The sequence below is a fragment of the Engystomops pustulosus genome, chromosome 9, assembly GCF_040894005.1.
Source record: "Engystomops pustulosus chromosome 9, aEngPut4.maternal, whole genome shotgun sequence".
Classification (NCBI taxonomy): Eukaryota; Metazoa; Chordata; class Amphibia; order Anura; family Leptodactylidae; genus Engystomops; species Engystomops pustulosus.
The window spans coordinates 82161532-82183128 of record NC_092419.1 but is presented as its reverse complement, the minus strand read 5'-3'; the positions used below and the strand labels follow the sequence as shown (position 1 = coordinate 82183128).

Here is a 21597-nt window from a genome sequence, read left to right as displayed (position 1 = left end):
TGACACTGTTGTCCCCTCGGACTGTAGGGCAGCTTGAACGTGTTTGAATGTTAGCTGAGGTTTTTTGTTGAAATCTCTTGTCAATTTCTCTTTTCCGTCCACATCTAGGAAGGTTAGCCACAGTGCCATGGGCTTTAAACTTCTTGAACACACTGCGCATGGTAGACACAGGAACATTCAGGTCTTTGGAGATGGACTTGTAGCCTTTATCTCCGTGAGTTCCATAAAGTTTAATGGAGCCGAACGATCATGCGCGGCCATCTGCTCCAATAGCCTGAGAAGCAATGAGGGGTCGGTCGGACCACCCGTTCTCGCGATTTGAGGGGTTCTTAGCACTGAGACCCTCACTGACCAGCAAGTTAGGCCCTATCCGATGAATAGGGCCTAATTTGTCTTCATTTGAAAACCCCTTTAAGGAAAACGCATGTGGCGCCATATTTTGAGAGCTATAATTTTTTTATTCCTCAATCAAAAGAGGATTATTAGTGCTTGTTTTTTGTTGGAAAGGGTAACAGATTGGTGCTATTATAGGGAACATTATAGGGAATATTATATATTTGTGGGAGGTATGAAGCACTAAAATTGCTATTTTTTATTTGTTTTTATTTATATATTTTATACCCTTCACAATAAGGGTACAATTACGTAATATCTGTTTGGCCAATACAATTATATATAGGGAATTGGGTGATTTTTGCTGGGCCCCTTCTCCGGATTCAAATGAGTACTAAATTCACCTTTTTTCCACAAATAAATGCTAAATATATCATCAAAAATTTTCCACTATGTTGAAGTTCATTTTCATTACAATTCTAGAATTTTTAGCAATGCTACAGTTACTAGGCCAGTAAAAAATATTTATTGCATTCTTTATACGGTATATCTATAAAGCAGCATTTTGATTAGGATGTATCAAAACAATCAATAAAACCCCTTACTGATTTCTGTAAAACTTAAATGCCCTAAATATTTAATCATTGCACATAACTGAATTGGCTGCAGGACTAGGAAAACCTAATCATAAATCCCACATACTTTAGTCTTGGCATATATTCAGGAAAAAAAAGTTATAATTTCATGGGCAACATTTTCCGAATTAAAAAGTTATTATTTTTATGATAGATTATAGATTGTGCTATCCTGGGGGTGCAGGACCAATGCATGCTTTGATTGGTCCACTAAGGATTTATCGTGAGTGGACTTCTCGCAGATTAAGCCAACCATTTCATCACAAGTCCAGAAATAATATGTAAATCAGTAGCTGAATTCTAGTTGCTAAATATCTGTATTTTAACCCAGCTCTGTTTGGGAATTGGGACACAAAACCATTCACAGAACCTTATGGAACAGCGCTACCTACAAAGATCTAACACCTTATAAGTATAAAAACATACAAATTTTATTTGATCATTGGATCAATAGATAGGAACATAATAAATAATTATGTAACCTATAGAGAAACCATAAAAGTAACCTAAAAGTTTTTTTTTTTTGCAGAAAAAAAGCAGGCAGTCATCTGACTCTCCACTGGTGATTAACTCATATTTGTAAAACCAAAGTGCTATTAGGATTAGTATATATCAAAGGATTGCAAAGTCGGACAAGGTTTTTCTGACTATAAATATGCACTTTTTAGCAAGAATAAATAGTGCCTGCATTTTATAGTCCGAGGGTCCGGAGGATGGAACACATCCAGACCATCCTGACCGCTGTCCTGGAGATTGTGTGAAGCTCTGGCAAAGCATTTGAACCGATATTCTAGACAGCATAGATTTGGCAACTGTGTAAACAGCAATTTCACTTGTCCTAGTTTGGGAACATCAGTTAGAAGACTGGTTTAACAGATCCTGTAGAAAGGTTATAAGCTATGATTCTTAATAAACAAAAACTCTTTGACTTTGGGGTTGACATCTCGAAGCCAGATGTGCCAGAAGCAGAAGGGAAACCTTCATAGTATTAGGCCTCCTACACACGTCTGTGCTTAGTCCATGATGACCCGTGTGCCAGTCAGATCCCACAGACCAAGCACAGAGCAGTGTATGGGAGTCCTTGCCTCATAGAGAAATTTGATACAAGTCTGTTTGCCAACAGCAGTGCTGACACTGTAATATCTCCTCATATATTCTAAGTAGATTAAGGCAGACTACTGTTCACAAATGTATCAGACTACTTAGAGGTTTATTAAGAGGGGTGGGGGAAAAGTGGGCAGAAGCTGAGTGAGAATGGAGAGACAAAAGAACAGGCCATGTAAATGGCCTATATAAATCTGATTAAGATTTTAAAGGGGTTGGCCACTCTTTTGCATAAGTTGCACATGTGCCTTTACAAGCTTAATAATTATCCATGAATGTTCATTAAGTGATTCATCATTCCTGCTACTAACTTTAGTGCTGTCTGCAGACTCTCTGTGGATCTTTGTTTACCTGTCTGAGCACTGAATAGGAGGGGCCTGCAGCAGGAGATTATGACTTATCCTGCTCTCCCCTCTCCCTGTGTCTGTCAGTGAAATGGACTGTGAGAGAAAGAGGCGCAAAGGATGTAAAGGTACAGGGTACATTACATTCAGAGACATGTCTAATGAAACAGATGAAAAGTGTTCAAATCAAGAAAGGGCAAATAATAGAAGATCACACAAATCTGACAGGCGTTAATACTTGTGCTCAGTCGCAGCACCAATCTTAGGTTTTAAACCTTCACATGCCGTCGGCAAAACTTTGCTGGCAGCATATAACAGCCAGCAGTGATCCATCGCTATGGCAATCTTGGATCTTATCAAGACTGAAGCCTTATCATTAGTGCATATCTGTTAACCCCTTAAGGACGGAGGGTTTTTCGGCTAAATTCTCGCTCTCCAACTTCAAAAATCCATAACTTTTTCATTTTTACGTGTACAGACCTGTGTGAGGGCTTATTTTGTGCGTAACAAATTTTACTTTCCCGTAATGTTATTTATTTTAACATGCCGTGTACTGCGAAGCTGAAAAAAAATTCCAAATGTGGAAAAATTGAAAAAAAACCGCACGTGCGTCACGTTCTTGTGGGCTCAGTTTTTACGACTTTCACTCTTCGCTCCAAATAACATGCCTACTTTATTCTTTGGTTCGGTGCGATCGCGGTGATACCAAATTTATATAGGTTTTATTGTGTTTTAATACATTTTCAAAAATTAAACGAATGTGTACAAAAAAGAAAAAAAAATTTTTGCCATCTTCTGACGCTAATAACTTTTTCATACTTTGGCGCACGGAAATGTGTGAGGGGTCATTTTTTGCGAAATGAGGCGACGTTTTCATTGCTACCATTTTGAGGTCTGTGCGACATTTTGATAATTTTTTATTTCATTTTTTATGTTATGTAAAAAGGTGTAAAAGTCGCATTTCGGACATTTGGGCGCCATTTCCCGCCTCGGAGGTCACCGCCGGCCGTAACCGTTTTTATATTTTGATAGATCGGGCATTTTGGGACGCGGCGATACCTAATATGTCTGTTATTTTTACTGTTTATTATGTTTTATATCCGTTCTAGGGAAAGGGGGGTGATTTGAACTTTTAATATTTTATTAATTTTTTTTATTTTTTAAACTTTTTTTTTTCTTTTTTTTTTCACTATTTTTTAGACCATCTAGTGTACATTAACCCTAGATGATCAGATCGCTCCTACCATATACTGCAATACTTCTGTATTGCAATATATGGCATTTTTGCAGCACATTCATTACAATGAGCCACTGGCTCATTGTAACGAACCTGCATAAACCATGTAGCCTCGTGTCAAAAGAAGACCCGAGGCTACCATGGTAACCGATCGCCGCCCCCCGATGACGTTCGGGGGCGTGGCGATCGGAAAAAAGATGGCGGCGCCCGCGCGCCGCCGTCTTTTAAACGCCGCCCGCGACTTTGCGGGCGGCGTTTAGAGGGTTAATAGCCGCGATCGGTGCAAGCACCGACCGCGGTTATTAGCGGTGGGGGTTTTGTGCAAAATGCAAAAACCCCCACCTCTGTATGAAGAGGACTCAGCCCGTGAGCCCTCTTCATACATCCCTTATACCTCTGCGCCGTAGAGCTACGGCGCAGAGCGTTAAGGGGTTAAAATGTGCTGCAGCCACATTGTAACAGATCATGTACAAACACCACCATATACTGCTATACTGTAGTATGGCAGTATAAGGTAGGATCTATCAGATGTCTTAAGAACAGCTCAAATTTGCCTCCTTTCCATAGAACGGATATAAAAATGAACAGTAAAAAATAAACATGTTAGCTATCACCACGTCCAAAAATCCATCAATATACAAAATTATTCCCAGCAGTGAACCCCAATACTGAAAAAAGTGCTCAAATGTCCAAAAGGCCTCTTTTTTGTCTTTTTGCAATTCATAGAGATGGAAAATTAACTTTTTTGTCTTTTTAGGTAGAAAGGGAACATCTTAAAATTACCTACATATTTTAAAAAAAAAACATTGTAAATTATCTTTCCTTATTACTCAGTTTGTATCTAATTTTTGGCTTGGCTTTTTCTTCTTTTGTGACTTTTGTGACTTTGTGTGCATGTTTTGCTTGACAATCTCTGTCAGCTCTATAGAGATGACTGGAGCAGAATGGACATACGCGGCTGTCTGCTCCACTCATCTCAGGGGAGGTGCTTCGGACCCCCCATTCTTGTGATCGATGCAAGATCAGCAAGTTAGTTCAGTGGGAAAACCCCCTTAAAAGTATATAGGGCTCATAATAAAAGATGCATGATGTATGCAGCAATGGGTACACAGCCCTTTTTCGTTTTTTGAAGGGTTTCACTGTGCTTTAAATGACACGTCCTCTTTATTCTTTGGGTTGGTGCAGTCATGTAGATACAAAATTTATATATGCTTTATTATGTTTTAGTATATTTAAAAAATGTAAATCTTTTGTACAAAAGAAAAAATTCTTAATTTTGCCATATTCAAAGGCCAATGACTTTTTCATACTTCAGTGTACAGACCTTGTCATTTTTTGCAGGATGAGATGACCTTTTCAATACTAACATGTCCAGGACTGTACAACCTTTTTATCACTTTTTATTATAATTTTTATGCATTATGCGTTTTATGGCAAAGCTAAAATTATTTCTCGTTATGAGGTTTAAAGCCGGGAATCACCATTTTTATATTTTGATTACCGTATATACTCGAGTATAAGCCGACCCTAGTATAAGTCGAGACCCCTAATTTTACCACCAAAAAACTGGGAAAAACTACTGACTCGAGTATAAGCCGAGGGTGGGAAATGCATTGGTCAAACCCCCCCAGTAGTATACAGCCTGTCAGCCCCCATTAGTATACAGCCTGCCAGCCCCCAGTAGTATACAGCCTGCCAGCCCCCATGTAGTATACAGCAGCCCCTAGTAGTATACAGCAGCCCACAGTAGTATACAGCAGCCCCTAGTAGTATACAGCAGCCCACAGTAGTATACAGCAGCCCCTAGTATTATACAGCAGCCCCTAGTAGTATACAGCAGCCCACAGTAGTATACAGCAGCCCCTAGTAGTATACAGCAGCCCACAGTAGTATACAGCAGCCCACATTAGTATACAGCAGCCCACAGTAGTATACAGCAGCCCACAGTAGTATACAGCAGCCCACAGTAGTATACAGAAGCCCACAGTAGTATACAGAATCCCCTAGTAGTATACAGCCAGCCTGCCCCCACGGCCCTTAAAAAAATAAACTTATATACTCACCCTCCGATGTCAGCGCGGCTCCCCGATGTCGGCGCGACTTACCGATGTCCCCGATGTCAGTGCGTCCCGTCTTCTTTCTTCTCCGCGGCTCCTCTTCTCTCTTCCGGCATGGACGCGGCCATCTCTTCTTCTAGCATGCGCATACTATGACGTGGCCGCTGCTGACGTCATAGTATGCGCGGCCACTAAGAAGACATGGCCACGTCCATGACGGAAGATAGAAGAAAGAAGAAGAGCCGCGGAGAAGAAAGAAGACGGGACGCGCTGACATCGGGGACATCGGTAAGTCGCGCCGACATCGGGGAGCCGCGCTGATATCGGAGGGTGAGCATTTAAGTTTATTTTTTTTTAAGTGGGTAATTTTTTTTTGTTATAGACTCGTGTATAAGCCGAGGGGACGTTTTTCAGCACAATTTTTGTGCCGAAAAACTCGGCTTATACACGAGTATATACGGTAGTTTATTTTTATATATCCGTTCTAGAAAAGGGGTTGATTTGAACTAAAGCTTTTGTTAATTTTTTTTTGCTTTTTAAAAAAATTTGTACTGTATTTTTAGTCTCCCTAAGGTACGTTAACTACTGATTTGCTGACTATGGACATCTTCTTGCTGATCTGGCACACTGTTATAGATTGTTCTGAATGACAAGCCTGAGAGTCTCACATAGACTGTCACAGCAACAGATTCTCCGTACGTTCTGGCCCAAGATACTCCCTTGATTAAAAAAAACTATAATCGACTCAATCTACTAAAATACTGCTGAGCTTTAGTACAAACTTTAGTTTAGAAGACAAAATGCTGGGCATAGGAAGGAGTATCTTCAGGGTGTCTCCCCTCTAGCTTGTCCTCACCTAGCTCATCTTGATCTACAGATCTCCCCTATAGGGAGAGACATGTCAACCAAGCTGAGCCTGCTTTAATAACCACACAAATAATAACTTGTGATGTCATTTTTAATAATCACTCGACGATGATCTCAAAACAGAAGTAGGTCCAAAGGAAGTCAAAGAAAAAAAACTTTCAAGTCATTCCATCTGGCCTTCTTTTTGCACACACAGTGATTCTCATAAGACACGTGGCTTTTGGGCTAAACTGATATTACATCAGCTGGGGCCATTATCTACATGTAGGAGCCAAAATATGAAATCTCTCTAGTTTTGGAGGAAGGGGGGAGGTTACAGCGCAAAGCAAGTAACGTGGCGTAACACTGAATGACTAATGAAATATCTAAGTGCAAGTTTTCTGCCAGCACAGAGATATCGGTAGGTGTCCAAATGGGTTTCAAATGAAGGCTTGAAATTGGCTTACAATACAGTAGACTTTTGGCTGCCATATATTTGGCTGGTGATTACTGGATTTCTATAGTTGGTAAAGATGAATCAGTTGATATGGCTGGCATTTTGTGGGTTATATCGGTGGCACATGTAGCTGAAAGTTATAAGGCTTCTGTGGTTGGAACATTGTCATGGCGTTGTTATCTGGGCTCTCTACATATAGGAACATCACTTGCTTTTATTTTTTTTATCGCTCATATTTTTGTAACGTATATATTGTTGTACACAGCATTTTAAAAGGGGGCTTTAATATGATGACTTTTCATGAAATAATTTGTGTTTAATATCATTAATGGGTCATGAGACAAAATCTGGATCTCGGCTTCAGTGTATGTAGATGACCAGCATTCATTGATTCTATGGCTGTATAAGAGGATGGTGTGGTCATACTAAGAGAAAACATAATATTTCCTTTGCTTTTATGATGTATTGCATGCATGAGCAGAAGTTCAGCAAATAATATTAATAAATTGGCATAAAAAGTTGCTCAGAAGGAAAGTTCTTTTATTGGAGCCAAAAAAATTGGTATTTTTTTTATTTCCGAGCTCATGAAAGATTAGCCCTTTAAACCAAGCTGTAACAAGCTAACAAAATGGTACAGCATAACCCTGACATTTGTTATCGACCTTATAAGAAAACCTCTTTTGGATTATACTCATCTAAAAGCTATTCCTTTGAGAATATCTGGTGAGTTTTTTTCCACAAGCATTTTATTAGATGTAACATGTGCTGTATAACCAAGCACCGCTAGGCTGCGTGCACATCTACGCTGCTATTTTCATCAATCTCCACTATAGGAGCAGAGCAACAAAAATAAAGGAAAGCCGTAGATCTGTTGCTTGCTAGAGCCTGTTGACCAGAAGGTTTCTATCATCAGACAAAAAATTCTGTTTATTGATAACATTTGTAACACGGGTTCTGTACATAGTCTTTAGGTCTGTTTGCCTTTACTGATTCCCCTTATATATCCTTTTCTCTACCTGTTACATACGTATTGTATGTTAGGTGATTCAAATGGTCAATTTGGAATGCTTGGGCACCTGCAATCCTTTATAAGACCAAGAGAGATTTATCACTACCTTTCTTCAAAATGCTTAGAACCAAAAAGTCACAGATCTTCGCACAATGCCATTTTTGCACACTCTTTTGCGACTTTATCACATTAGCACCAAGGCTTTTGGTTCACTGTTTTTCAGTTGAGTACAGTCATGGCCATAAGTTTGGAGAATGACACAAATATTATATTTTCACATGATCTGTTGCCCTCTGGTTTTTCTGTGTGTTTGTCAGATGCTTTTATCACATACAGAAATACAAGTGCAATCATATTATGAGTAACAAAAACTTTTATTGACCGTTAGAATGAGTTACTGCAGCAAGTCAATATTTGCAGTGTTGACCCTTCTTCTTCAGGACCTCTGCAATTCTCCCTGGCAGTAAAATCTAATAAACAGGCTCAGGTATAAGGGAGGCCTGGAGGGTCCAATAAACTTAGTTATTGTACCTACATGTCTTACCATATCTTACTCGCATAGTGTGGCACCCTGCCTAACAATACCGCTCCTAGGATAGTGCCCCAAAAAATATTCAAATGTAGTCCAAAGTTACCCCTCAGAGAGAAGGAAGAGAGGGCACTAATACAATCACAAATATTTGTCATAAAATATCACAATCTTTATTGATGCCAAAATACATTACAAAATTCAGCCATGAAAACAAATTAGTGGCCTCAATGTTGAGGATATGCACAAGATACAGCACAGTACTGGATGGTAAAACACAGAGAACAAAAGGGCAGTCTAAGACTGGGCAGAGTGGAGATAATTCATGTGCATATGCAATATAATAGACTAGGTTAGACTCAGTTAGAGCCGAAACGCGCGCCGGGGAGGCGGTCTTCCCAGACGGTGGAGCAACACTACGCTCATTAGGTAAGAACTGGCAGTTTAACCCCTTAACGCCGAAGCCACTTTTCACCTTCCTGACTCAGCCCATTTTTTCAAATCACTATAAGTGATTATAACTTTGGAACGCTTTAACATATCCAAGTGATTTTGAAATTGTTTTCTTGTGATACATTGTACTTCATGTTAGTTAAAAGATTTTGGTGGTATGTTTTGCATTTATTTATGAGAAAATCAGATATTTGGTGAAAATTTGGAAAAATTAGCAATTTTCGAAATTCAAAATGTTCTACTTTTTCCACACATGAGTCATAACACCAAAAAACTTAATAACTAACATTCACCGAATGTCTACTTTATGCCTCCGTGGTTTTTTATGCATACTCTTATTTTTGTAGGACATTATGGGGATTTGAACATCAGGTGCAATTTTTCACATTTTCATAAAAAAAAAGCAAAATCCTGCTATTGAGGGACCTGCTCAGGTTTGAAGTCACTTTGAGAGGCCTAAATAAAAGTAAAACCCCATAAATTACCCCATTATAGAAACTACACCCCTCAACGTATGTAAACAACTTTTATGAAGTTTGTTAACCCTTTAATTGGTTTACAGGGGTTAAAACAAAATCAGATGCAATTTCGAAATAAATTTTTTTTTGGCTAAATGAATGTGTTTTTCATAAAATGTACAAATTCTCAGTGGATAAAATCCAACACGCTCCACAAAATTTTGATAACAATCCCCTATATGTGGTGGTAACCTGCTGTATGGGCACACGCCAGGGCATTGAGGGGGGAGCTGCACCATTCAGAGCAGATTATGCATTGTCACTTTATAATGGCTATACAATCTTTATTTTTTTGGCAATTTGGACATATAAGGGCTTTTTTTTGTGACATGAGATGCTCTTTACAAATACTTCATTTTAGTGGGTCATTAGCTTTTTGATGAGATTTTATTAACTCTTTAATCTATGGAGGAAAACAAAATTGTCAATTTTGGGTTTCTTTTTTTTGTGAATTTTGGGGGTCGTACACCATGCACTAAAAATACTATAATATTGTTATTCTATAGATCACTACGATTATGGTGATACCTCATTTATATAGTTTTTTATATATTTTACAATTTTACAGGAAAAAAATGTTTTTCCATTTAAGGATTATGAAAGCCACTGTGCTCTTGAACCTTGAGTGCTGCAGAAATTCTTTTGAAACATTGGCCAGATCTGTGCCTCTTCACAAATCTGTCTCTGAGCTTCTTGGGCAGTTCCTTAGACTTCATGATTCTCATGTGCTCTGACATGTATTGTGAGCTGTGAGGCCTTTCCTAATCTAGTCCAGTCAGTTTAAACACAGCGCCAATGAAGGAGTTAGAAACATCTTAAGAAGGATCACATGGAAATTGACAGCATTTGAGTTAAATATGAGTGTCGCAGCAAAGGGTCTGAATATTGATATTTCAGTTTTTCTGGTTTAATAAATTAGCAAAATGTCTACATTTCTGTTTTTTTTCTGTCAAGATGAGATACATTACCGACCAAAATATATATTTTTTTGATCTTACGAATTGGTTGCAATGAAACAAAGGGTAAAACATGTAAAGGGGTCTAAATACTTTCCATACTCACTGTATATTTTTTGAGGGATTGGGACTGCGTGTTTGAATGCTGAAGTGGTGTCTTTATTAGGGGATATACAGCAGCTGCTGCTGTATTTGGCCTGATGAAGTCGCCTAAGACCAGATGCTGCAACCTTAGGCTGGTGCCACACGCGGCGCTTTTGTCTGCGTTTGCGAACGCAAACGCAGACAAAGTCGCGCCCACCGGGGCGGGCCTCGGCCCGATCGCAACGGCGTTTCTATGGAAACGCCTGCGATCGGGAACGAGACGCCGGTGTTTCGCGTTAAATTAACACGAAACACCGGCGGCTCGTTCCCGATCGCAGGCGTTTCCATAGAAACGCCGATGCGATCGGGCCGAGGCCCTCCCCGGTGGGCGCGACTTTGTCTGCGTTTGCGTTCGCAAACGCAGACAAAAGCGCCGCGTGTGGCGCCAGCCTTAGAATTACTCTCCTGCGCTACTATTATATATCAGTTTTTTTCCAATGTGCACGCCTCCACTCGCCATCCTCCATCGCCATACAATTTTTCTTCTCACATGCTATTTAGAAAAAGAAGACTATCTACAGTACTGACATTTTTATTTACTGACCCAAATGAGCCTCCATTATGTGGAAACTTGGGATTTGCTTTAATTCCTTAGAATCCTTTTACTGCACACCAGTATAAATGATAGAAAATCACCTTGATGCTAGTGAAGACACAATTATAGTCAGAGAGGGATAGTCTCAGACACATTACTTAACTGGATGCATTTTCAAGTAAAAATGAAGACCTGACAATAGTCCTCTTCAACTTGTCAGGAGTCTGTGTTAGTTACCATGACAACAACAATCAAAAGCAGTCATACGATATAAGGAAAAGTCACATAGGAAATGGGTTATCATTGGTGATTGTTAAAAGGGCATACACCTATAAACTTGATTTGTAGTCTCGGATATAAAATATTTAAAAGGTTAAATTTTTTTACTCCAAACAGACTCATCGTGCCTAGAGGAGTAACCTTAGTGCTGATTCTAAAGTGCAATCTGGATAAATTTTGTGCTGCGTAAATATTGACCTGGCCGGCATTAATACAACCTTGAATATTAGGCCAAGCACTGGGGGAGCCATATCTCAAAGCTGGCAGGCCACATGAAATCTGATCACAGGGTCTAGTGTTTGGCAGAAATCATATGCTCTTGCTAGTTTATTTGTGTGCACTGAGGCCCAGTTGTGTATGAAAAGTGAGCTGTCAATGACTCCTAATCAGAGTAATTACCTGTTAGAATTCCACTCAAGTACTTTATTGGCCTGGAAGCTTAGAGCTGTTTGTAAGTGACCAAAAAGCAGCAATTCCCTATACTGCCATGATCAGCACTCAAGAATTAACACCTTTCAATAAAGCTTTTTAAGCTTTGTGTGACTAACGTAGTTACAGAGGGAACATGATGGCTTCAGTGTAAGTTGTATTCAGCCAATTTCATGATTTCTATGAATGTTCATAATTATTTTCAGCTATCCAAAAACAGCCAAAATACTTTAACTACCAACCTTACCATGTCTTGTCAACCAAAGCCAAAAAGATCTACTTATGAGGGAGAGACTATTCATATGTGTATCGCTACGGACATAAAGTATCAGCCTTGACTTATTCCGGGCCTTCTTGTGTTTCGCTTTACCGTGTTTTCATAGAGATACGGAGGTCAGTTTTTTTTTTCTACTGGCTCAATGTGAGGGATATATGCAAGAATTGTGGAGTCCTCATCACATGCCATATGTGGAGTCCTCATCACATGCCAGCTCTGGAGTCCTCATTTACATGTCATGTGTCCTCATCAGAAGCCATTTGTGAATACTATCTGCTTCTTCCCATGCCTCATCAGATGCCTTGTGTGGAGTCCTCATTAGATGCATTGTGTGGAGTCCTCATTAGATGCATTGTGTGGTGTACTTAGTAGATGCCTTGTGTGGAGCACTCATCAGATGCCTTTTTTGGAGTCCTCATCAGATGCTGTGTCTGGAGTCCTCATTACATGCCATGTGTCCTCATCAGAAGCCATTTGTGAATACTATCTACTCCTTCCCATGCTTCATCTTATGCCTTGTGTGGAGTCCTCATTAGATGAATTGTGTGGAGTACTTATTAGATGCCTTGTGTGGAGAACTCATCAGATGCCTTGTGTGGAGTCCTCATTAGATGCCCTTTTTGGAGTCCTTATTACATGCCATGTGTCCGCATGTGTCCTCATCAGATCCAGTTGTGAATCCCATCTACTCCACATGCCTTGTGGGGAGTTCTAATTAGATTCCATGTCTGTAGTTCTCATCAGATACCATGTGTGGAGTTCTCATCAGATACCATGCGTGGAGTTCTCATCAGATACCATGTGTGGAGTTCTCATCAGATGCCTTGTGTGGAGTCCTCATTAAATGCCTTGTGAGGAGTCCTCATTAAATGCCTTGTGTGGAGTCCTTGTCAGATGCCTTGTGGGGAGTCCTCTCAGATGCCTTGTGTGGAGTCCTCGTCAGATGCCATGTGTGGAGTCCTCATACCATGCCATGTGTCCTCACCAGATTTGTGAATAACATCTACTCCTCCCCATGTTCCATGCCTTTTTTCTGCATCTCATGTGACCAGAGTGACATCCCCACAGGTCATTGAGCCTTCTAACATTAGCACACTCTATCCCTTGCATATATCTGATCACATGACTTTATGGACTCCATGAACATATATCGGATTCCATGACTCCATGGACTTCTACTCCTACCCATCCTCCATGGAATTTTTATTTCTACCCATCCTCCATGGAGGCTCTTGCGATTTCATGTGTTCAGTTACATACATGAGGTAGATGTTGCAGATGTAATGGGACCTCAGATGATGTCACCCTGGTCACATGAGTTTAAGTGCCCAATGATGTAACAGAGCTCTCACAATGTTCCACACATCAGAAAATGATAGCATTCAGACCTGTCAATCAGGAACAAGAGGGCAGGGCAATTTAAGTAAATTTTCATATGCATGACTCCATTAGTGTGAATGACTCCATCAGGTGATTTGCATATACATTTACAAACTGATTTTTGTAACATTGCAGCCATTGAAAGGAACCATCTAGGGATAAGGGCAATGCGTTGTACACATAGTGTTTAATTAAGGTAACTGCAAGTAAAGAGAGTTTTGTTTCTAATTGTGAGAAAGCAGCAACCTCCTCATGTCTCAAGATATATCACCATTATGTCTTCTTTTCTACATTTAGGAAAGCAGAAGTATCTTTGTGCGAGCCGGAATGACTGCACAATCGACAAATTCCGAAGGAAAAACTGTCCATCATGTCGCTTGCGGAAATGTTATGAGGCTGGCATGACATTAGGAGGTAAGGCATCCCTCTTTCAGTGTGTGCAAATTCTTTAAACCTGAGTCATGCATGTTGAGTAATAGTGTAATGTACACCCTTTGGCTCTTCATTTCTTGTTGATTTCTATCATGGCTCCGCCATAACGACTGAATAAATAGTTTAGCAATACTTAGAATGTCACTGAATGTGTAGTGAAATGCAGTATCCTACATAATATTTCTCACATTCAGTGTACTTTTATCCATCCTTACCCACCACCCTTCGGTTTACATCTTTTTATCTAATGTATTTTTAAAGCTTATTTTGTTTGCTTTTGACCTTCAGTACACACATAACTTCTAATCACTTCCACCTTTATATCATTACCTTCATTAACCAAATAAATGTCAGTAGATTCTCTTATCATTAGCAGCACAACTGGCAGGGTCAGGGAATCTATTCCATCTACTTTCTGGGAAAGTTGTCTGTTGACAACATGTCTCATTATCACTACGACAATCCACATTCTGCATAGTCAACAAGACTTTGAAAACATTATGGGGAGAAGTTTTTTGTATTTTTCAGTATTTTGTATTTTATTTCTCTCAGGGAGATCCAGTGATCTGTGGCACTAATAAAAACTGGTACACTTGTCCTGTATACTGATAAACACTGGGACACATGTATCAAACTTTTCGTTTACACTTTCCTCTAATTTTGTAAACTATTCATGGTGCTTGTGCTCATTTGCAATTCTTTTTTGCACCTCAGACAGTCTCACTTTGAAGTTTGCCATTGTCTAGTTTTTTTAACTTTTCCCTGAGTTATCACCTGAATCCAGATGTTAAAGTTGCAAATAAGTTGATTCACAAAAATTCACCAAAGACCAAACTCTGCATGTATCAATAAGGAAAAACCGCTAAAATACATCTTACCAGCAGAAAAGTCCCCAAAAAACAGACAAACCAAACTTATGAAACATGTGCCCTACTAGCTCTCAATAATTTTTCAGTGAGTGAAGAAAATTAAAATCCCACTCCCAAGAAAGCCATTCTCATAGTTTGTAATATTTTTGCTTGAACGGAAACCTGTCATCAGGATTTCACATTTTGGCTTAATGACAGGTATTTAAATGACAGGTTTTTAAAGCTAATTACCTATCTATTATAATTAACATTCTTAGTTCCATTCCATTTTTAAAGTATTAAAAAAATATGAAATGGCTGCCTGCCAGCAAAGAGGATTGGGTCATGGAGGTGTATGTTATAATCCACAAAGTCCCTGTGTCATCACAGCTCTGCCAGCTTCCCCGCCTCCTCCCTCCTCAATCAAACCTCATGCAGAAGTGACACCCTGGCCACCCCTCTGGTGGAAGCTACAGCTGAAATCTCTACCAGGTCAGACCTTTACTAAACAGATGTGATCTGGCGTCCAGATCTACAGCAGGGAGAATCATTACGATGAACTCGCATCACACTCGCAACAACAACACGGTGGTGTGTGGTCAGTCAACTTTCATTTTATAGCTGTGTCATGAATCGCCACACCATGAATGACCGCCTCCTCCTATATAATCTTATAATAGCCCAATGTATCCTCTCTATATACTATGACGTTGCTACTTTGCCCTTTCATTTTATAAACTACAATCCCTTTCATTCTCCTCCTCTATATTTTCTGCATTCCTATATTGTCAAACTCCCATGTAGTGTGATCTCACCAGTGCCTCCACCTCACGGATGATAAGTCACTGTGCCCAACAAGTTTATAATGTTACAAAGCTCCTTGACTGTCTATACAGCTCCTTGTCTCCCATTTGTAAAGACCATTACTACCTTTATACTATGACCCGCTCCCCCTCCATGTACCATACTGAAAACTATGTCTCCGCATTTATATACTTTGTCACTTTTTCATTCCATATTCCTACTTTTCTGTGCATTTACAATAAGGTATTACTCAGTCTGTGACAGGGATCTGGCCAATTAGGAGAGTAAAAAAGAATTGTTCCTGCTCCAGATACTTCTGAATCTTTAGCTGTATTATTGTATTTATTTGCATAGCATGCTAAACTTATTATGATTGCATACAATGAAGTTTATTGACATTAGTAATGAGCACAGTAAGGCAGTCAAGTTTATATTCACTGTATGGTATGCATGCATATGTGCATATACATATAATATATATAGTCCAGAGCAGCACTACTAACACTTCACATATGGGTGCAAGCCAACAGAGTCCTGGTAAACAAAACATAGGCAGCACTCCGCAATTCAAAAGTGAAAAATCAAGTGGATTTATTTATCTATCTATATATATATATATATAAATATATATATATATATATATATATATATATATATATATAATAAACCCCCTGCCCTCTCCCAAGTGCACACTCTCCCTAGGTTGTATGGAAAGTCCAGCAAGTCGGAGCTGTTTACATTTTGTCACTGCCTAATCTTTTCTTATTTCTGGCTCAAGTTATGCAAAATTATAAATAATTAATAGACTATTACCAAATCATAACATTAGACTATTTCCGTTTAAAAAAAAGCCAAATGGAAGCAAGTAAATTGAACCGATCATTGAACTAAGAACCTTAAGATCTGCACAAATCTCTGGTCCATTTTCCATTTTACTTAGGAGAAAATAATAACATGGATAAAATAGTTGTTGCCACGGATGAAATCTAATAATGGGTTAATTTAATTTCTTCTCCCTGACCATTATATAGCTACACACTGGAGTTAGTAACAAACAGGCTACATTTCATTGCCCTGACAGCACAGTTTCTGGGGTCAGTCTGACCTCTTTCGCTTGGCCAGTATCCTCCACTTTAATTTTAAAGCAGAGCGATGTTTGTTTGAAGTTAACCAGTTATAGGACAGAGGCAATGGAGCATAGTCTTTGAAAAAAAAACACTCTATTGCGATAAAAAGAAAACTAATTGAAAATGTAAGAACTTGGCAGCTGAATCTGATACTTTCTCCTTTGCAAATGTCTATCATGAAAGGGCATAGGATACATTTCAGTCAACATTCTGCCCAGAGTACAATGTATCTTATACATACTACACTTCTGTGGAAAGTACAACATCTATGACTGTAACTTCCTAGTTAGGGTACATTTAGACGGGCGTCTGTGGGGATGTATATAGAGCATAAACGTCCCCATAGTTGGCAATGGATCACCTCCTCCTCTCCAGCGCACAGAGGTATGCCCCCCCCCCCCAGGCTGTGTATGTACCCTTAGTCTGTAGGCTTTTTAGAGTTTCTTTATGTTGCTCTGCTAATGTCTGCAGTTTTCTAGAGAAGATGATCTCAAGCTTCTATCTGTGTTGATATACAGTGATTTCTAGTAAGTTCTCAGATTTCTAACCCTTTTTATTAAGATTACTAATAAAATGTCTGTTATTTCTCACAAGTCTACACATAATAGGAGAAAGCACAACCAGATTTGTAAAAATGTGTGCAAATATATTGCTATGTTAAGACAGTAAACATGAAGGTTTCAATAGGGTTTTTGAATCAAAAACCACAAGGAGATTTAAAAAAAAGAGTAAAAGTTGCATTGAAATGCAGTGAAATTGGAGTAAAAATCAATTTGCGCCATTTTCTTATGGGCTATGTATTTACAGCTTTTGCTAGTCAATCCAAATGACCCTTCTGCTTTATTCTTTGGGTAGCTATGATCACCAAGATTTAGAGATACCAATTTTACACATATATACATATATAGGACATATATATATATATATATATTACACACATATATATATATAGGACATATATACGGTATATATATATATATATACCGTATATACTCGGGTTTAAGTCGACCCGAGTATAAGCCGAGGCTCCTACTTTTAACACAAAAAATTTTGACTCCAGTACAAGCCTAGTATATACCCTACCAACTCATGCCCCCAGTATATAGCCAGAAGCCCCTTGCCCCAAGTATGAAGACAGCCCTTTGCCCCCAGTATATGTCCAGCAGCCCCTGACCCCCCAGTATATAGCCTGCTTTTCCTGCCCCCCCCCCCCAGTATATAACCTGTAGCCCCTTCTCCCCCGGTATATAGCCTACTTTTCCTGCTCCCCAGTATATAGCCTGCTTCGGCTGACCCTAGTATATAGCCATCAGCCACTGACCCCCCACTACATAACCAGCAGCCCTACACCCTAGTATATACCCTGTAGCCCCCTCCTTGCGGTATACCCAAGGGGAAAAAAAAGCGCACTCACTTTCCGACGCCCCTCCCCCCTCATGCAGGTCCTCTTCAATACATGGATGCTCCGGCATTGGCACTGTGTCCCCGCACGGTCAGTTGCACTCACCATAACGTCAGCCGTTCGCTGACATCATAGTGTGTGCCGATGACACACAATAGAATGTCAGCAAGCAGCTGACGTAATGACATCAGCAACACAGAGCCGATGCCAGAGCATCCATGTATAGAAGAGGACCTGCCAGAGGGGCATCGGAAGGTGAGTACACATTTTTTTAATAGACCCGAGTATAAGTATACCCGAGTATATACAGTATATGGTTATATATACATTTAAAAATATTGTTTCATATGACTATTATTACTCTGTAATGTCTTATTTTATTTGTATATGTTCCCCGGAATCTGTAAAGTTCTACGGAATTTGATGGCGCTATATTATTATTAAAGATTATTATTAAATATTAAAGATTATTATTATTATATAACTGTCAAACTATTTCAATACACTGTATTGCTTGCTGTATGCAGTATGGGGACTTTTCTGCTGATCTGGCTGAATGACCAGCCTAGGAGTCTAAGAGAGATCTTGGCTGTTATAGGAACTAATCACCGCCCCCGATGACCTCGAGGGGGGTTAACACCGAATCCAATATGGTGGCACATTTACATGGATAACACCTGTGATGTGCGCAGTATGGAGCCTGTGAGTCCTCTCCATACCCCATCCAGATGCTGCACAGTAATAGTATGTCACTTATCATTGGTTTCATAAGGGGCATATGGTAGATTGGACCTTGCCCATATTTTGCATACAGGTTCATTAGCATCAACTTACTGTACACTCCTCCTAATATGAATTAAAATAATGGAAATAGATTAAAAAAAACATCTGCAATATATTACCTGATAAAGAACCTGATAAGGAAACCAGTAGTGGAGTTTTAAACTATTCACGTTTGTGCAGCTTTTCTTACGTTTTGTTAGCTGATCGTATCAATAGCTTCTGCGTGGAACCTGCTATAGCGTTCTCATGAAATCAGTTTCCTTTCCTGTTCTGTGAACATTTCAAGGTTATGCTGATTCAGTTTAGTCCCGGTCAGGAATGCATCTAATAGGGATTTTATGAAATGCTCTAATCTTGGGCTCATTCATTCTCATACTGGTCAGTGTTACCAACATGTGTTAAAAATCATAATTTCTTAGAAATCCTTCCCTTTTTAATAATTGTCCTGAATAATTTGTACCAGAAGGTATGTGCATATCCTTTACATCAGAGACGTACTATTTGTTATCGGTCCACATGGTAGCATAGTGTCCTCCCAACTATCATCTGACACAAGGAGAAGGATACAAGCATGGAAGGAAGAAACCTGGTGATCTCAATCATGGAATTGTACAAATATTTCATTCTTTATGAACGTCCATCTGGTCATACCCCCAGGAATGCACATTTTCTAGAGTGAAAGATATGCACAATATTGAGGGAGTAAAGGTGACTCCTCCAGACTGAAACTCTCAAATATCAGAAGAAGATAGAATAACTGGTATTTGGGACTTAGAATAAGGTTATTTACAACAGTCAAAAATATACTATTTATTTTCCAAAAAGAGTCATACGATGTTCAGGATGATTCAATACAATCAAACTAAAGATTGTAATGATTGGGAACATTAGCGAACTAAAGAAATATAGTGCAAAGGGTATAATAAGTAAGGTGACTCATTGTAGTCATAGAAAAGAATGTCAAGAAAATGTAAACTTAGCCAATGACCAACGTGGTGGGACGTATATATATATATATATATATATATATACACATATATATACGGCTACACAGAATTTTCCTTCCAGAAAGGGGAGACCAGCAAAGACCCAAAACGGGATCGGTGGAGGGTCAGTGCAGTTAGCACTGTATTTTTGTTGTTGTTTTTTTTTTGGCCCTTTCTGAAGAAAATTTGACCTATACAGAGCCTTGATAACATTACGTCCCACTGAAATAATGCAGTAACAAACTAAAAGTACTTATCAAAGGATTGTCAAAAGCAAAAGCTCTACAGAAGGTATAAAATAAAATTGTTGACAACCCAACTTACTGTATGAAGGGAAGCTGAGGATTAAAGCAGATTTAAAGATTTTGCCTGATTTCTCCAAACACATTCATGCTGGATGTGGATATTTACCAAGTGGGGAGAGGGTAAGAAGCCCTTGTTAGTCCCCTCAGTCCCCTCCGTTGACCTGGCAGCGGCTCATCTTTTAAAGAACAAAGGGATCAAGCAGCTGAAGTCCAACTGCCTGATCCTTCCCCCTCCCCACCACATCTGCTGTTGGATAGGCCCCCATACACTTTGGATGGTCAACCAGTCCTGCTAAAGTGGGTTTGGCTGACATTCCTCTGATGTGTGTGATCAGATTACATTTATTAGACATTTTCATTACTACGGAAATCCTCGTTAAATAGATTGTAAATATAACCGTAACTGCTAGCATTAATCTGATTCCAGACTTTTCTCGATGACACTTTCATCCGTAAGTTCAAAACTAAGAATCATTGCTTGAAATTATGAACTCCAGTGCAGACATTACATGGATGGGTGATTTCAGATTACATGATCTAAACCCGCCCTCCTCCATGTAGCTACAAAGAAGTCATTTCTGAGTCGGTTTCATCACAAAGCTGCCATTATTGACCCGTGGCCATTATTTTTATGGCCTTATTTTTTTAATTAAGGCTTGAAAGAGATTGTATTCCTGTCTAGATAACAATCGCTACCTGGCTTACAGCCCACTGATATCTGATTGTCTGCACTTTGTTAAATCGCTGCTATGAATGATGGTAATTTACTTGTTGTTTTGAAGACAAGCAGCTGGATGTATTGAGTTTATACATCTGTTTAGCAGAAAAGACTGTAAAAATCTTGTCTCACCTGGTTATGCTGGAAAGGATCCTGCTTTCAGCCATATCATACCAAACAGTTCTCCTATTGGACTTATTTTCTCCAAAGGCACATGAGCTACATAAGAAAACAATATGTACAGAATTCCCTTCTAACGTTATATATTACTGGGAAGGAACACCAGGAACTGTTCAGTGATGTTGTACATTCCATGATGTTGTTAAAGTCCAGTGTAATACTTGTGTGCTATCCTCAACGTGGCTGTACCATATTTATATGTCATCCTTATGCTGTAGATAACATGCATGTCAGGGACCCACGCTGATCATGAGAGCGTATGGAGCGACAGGTCCAGTATGCATCCTGCCACTCTAATAGTATGGGACTATTGGAAGTTTCCAAGCACAACACTCGGTTGTCTCTAACACTCCCATTCACTGTATATGTGAGTATTGGAGAAAGCCAAGCGCATTGCTAGACCTGCTCATTAAATTGTGAAAATTGGAGCCTCATTCTCTATAAATTGCAGTGGGATCTATTCTCATGATCTGTTGAAACAGTTTGCCAA

General features: G+C 39.3%; 1 protein-coding gene across 1 annotated transcript in view; it reads left to right on the top strand.

The window, feature by feature from the left end:
- The window catches only part of AR (androgen receptor), a 221469-nt gene that overhangs the window by 153369 nt on the left and 46503 nt on the right, over positions 1-21597 (top strand). The window contains exon 3 of the mRNA XM_072124472.1: positions 13820-13936. Coding sequence (XP_071980573.1) covers positions 13820-13936 — 117 coding nt within the window. The remainder of the gene's footprint in view (positions 1-13819; positions 13937-21597) is intronic.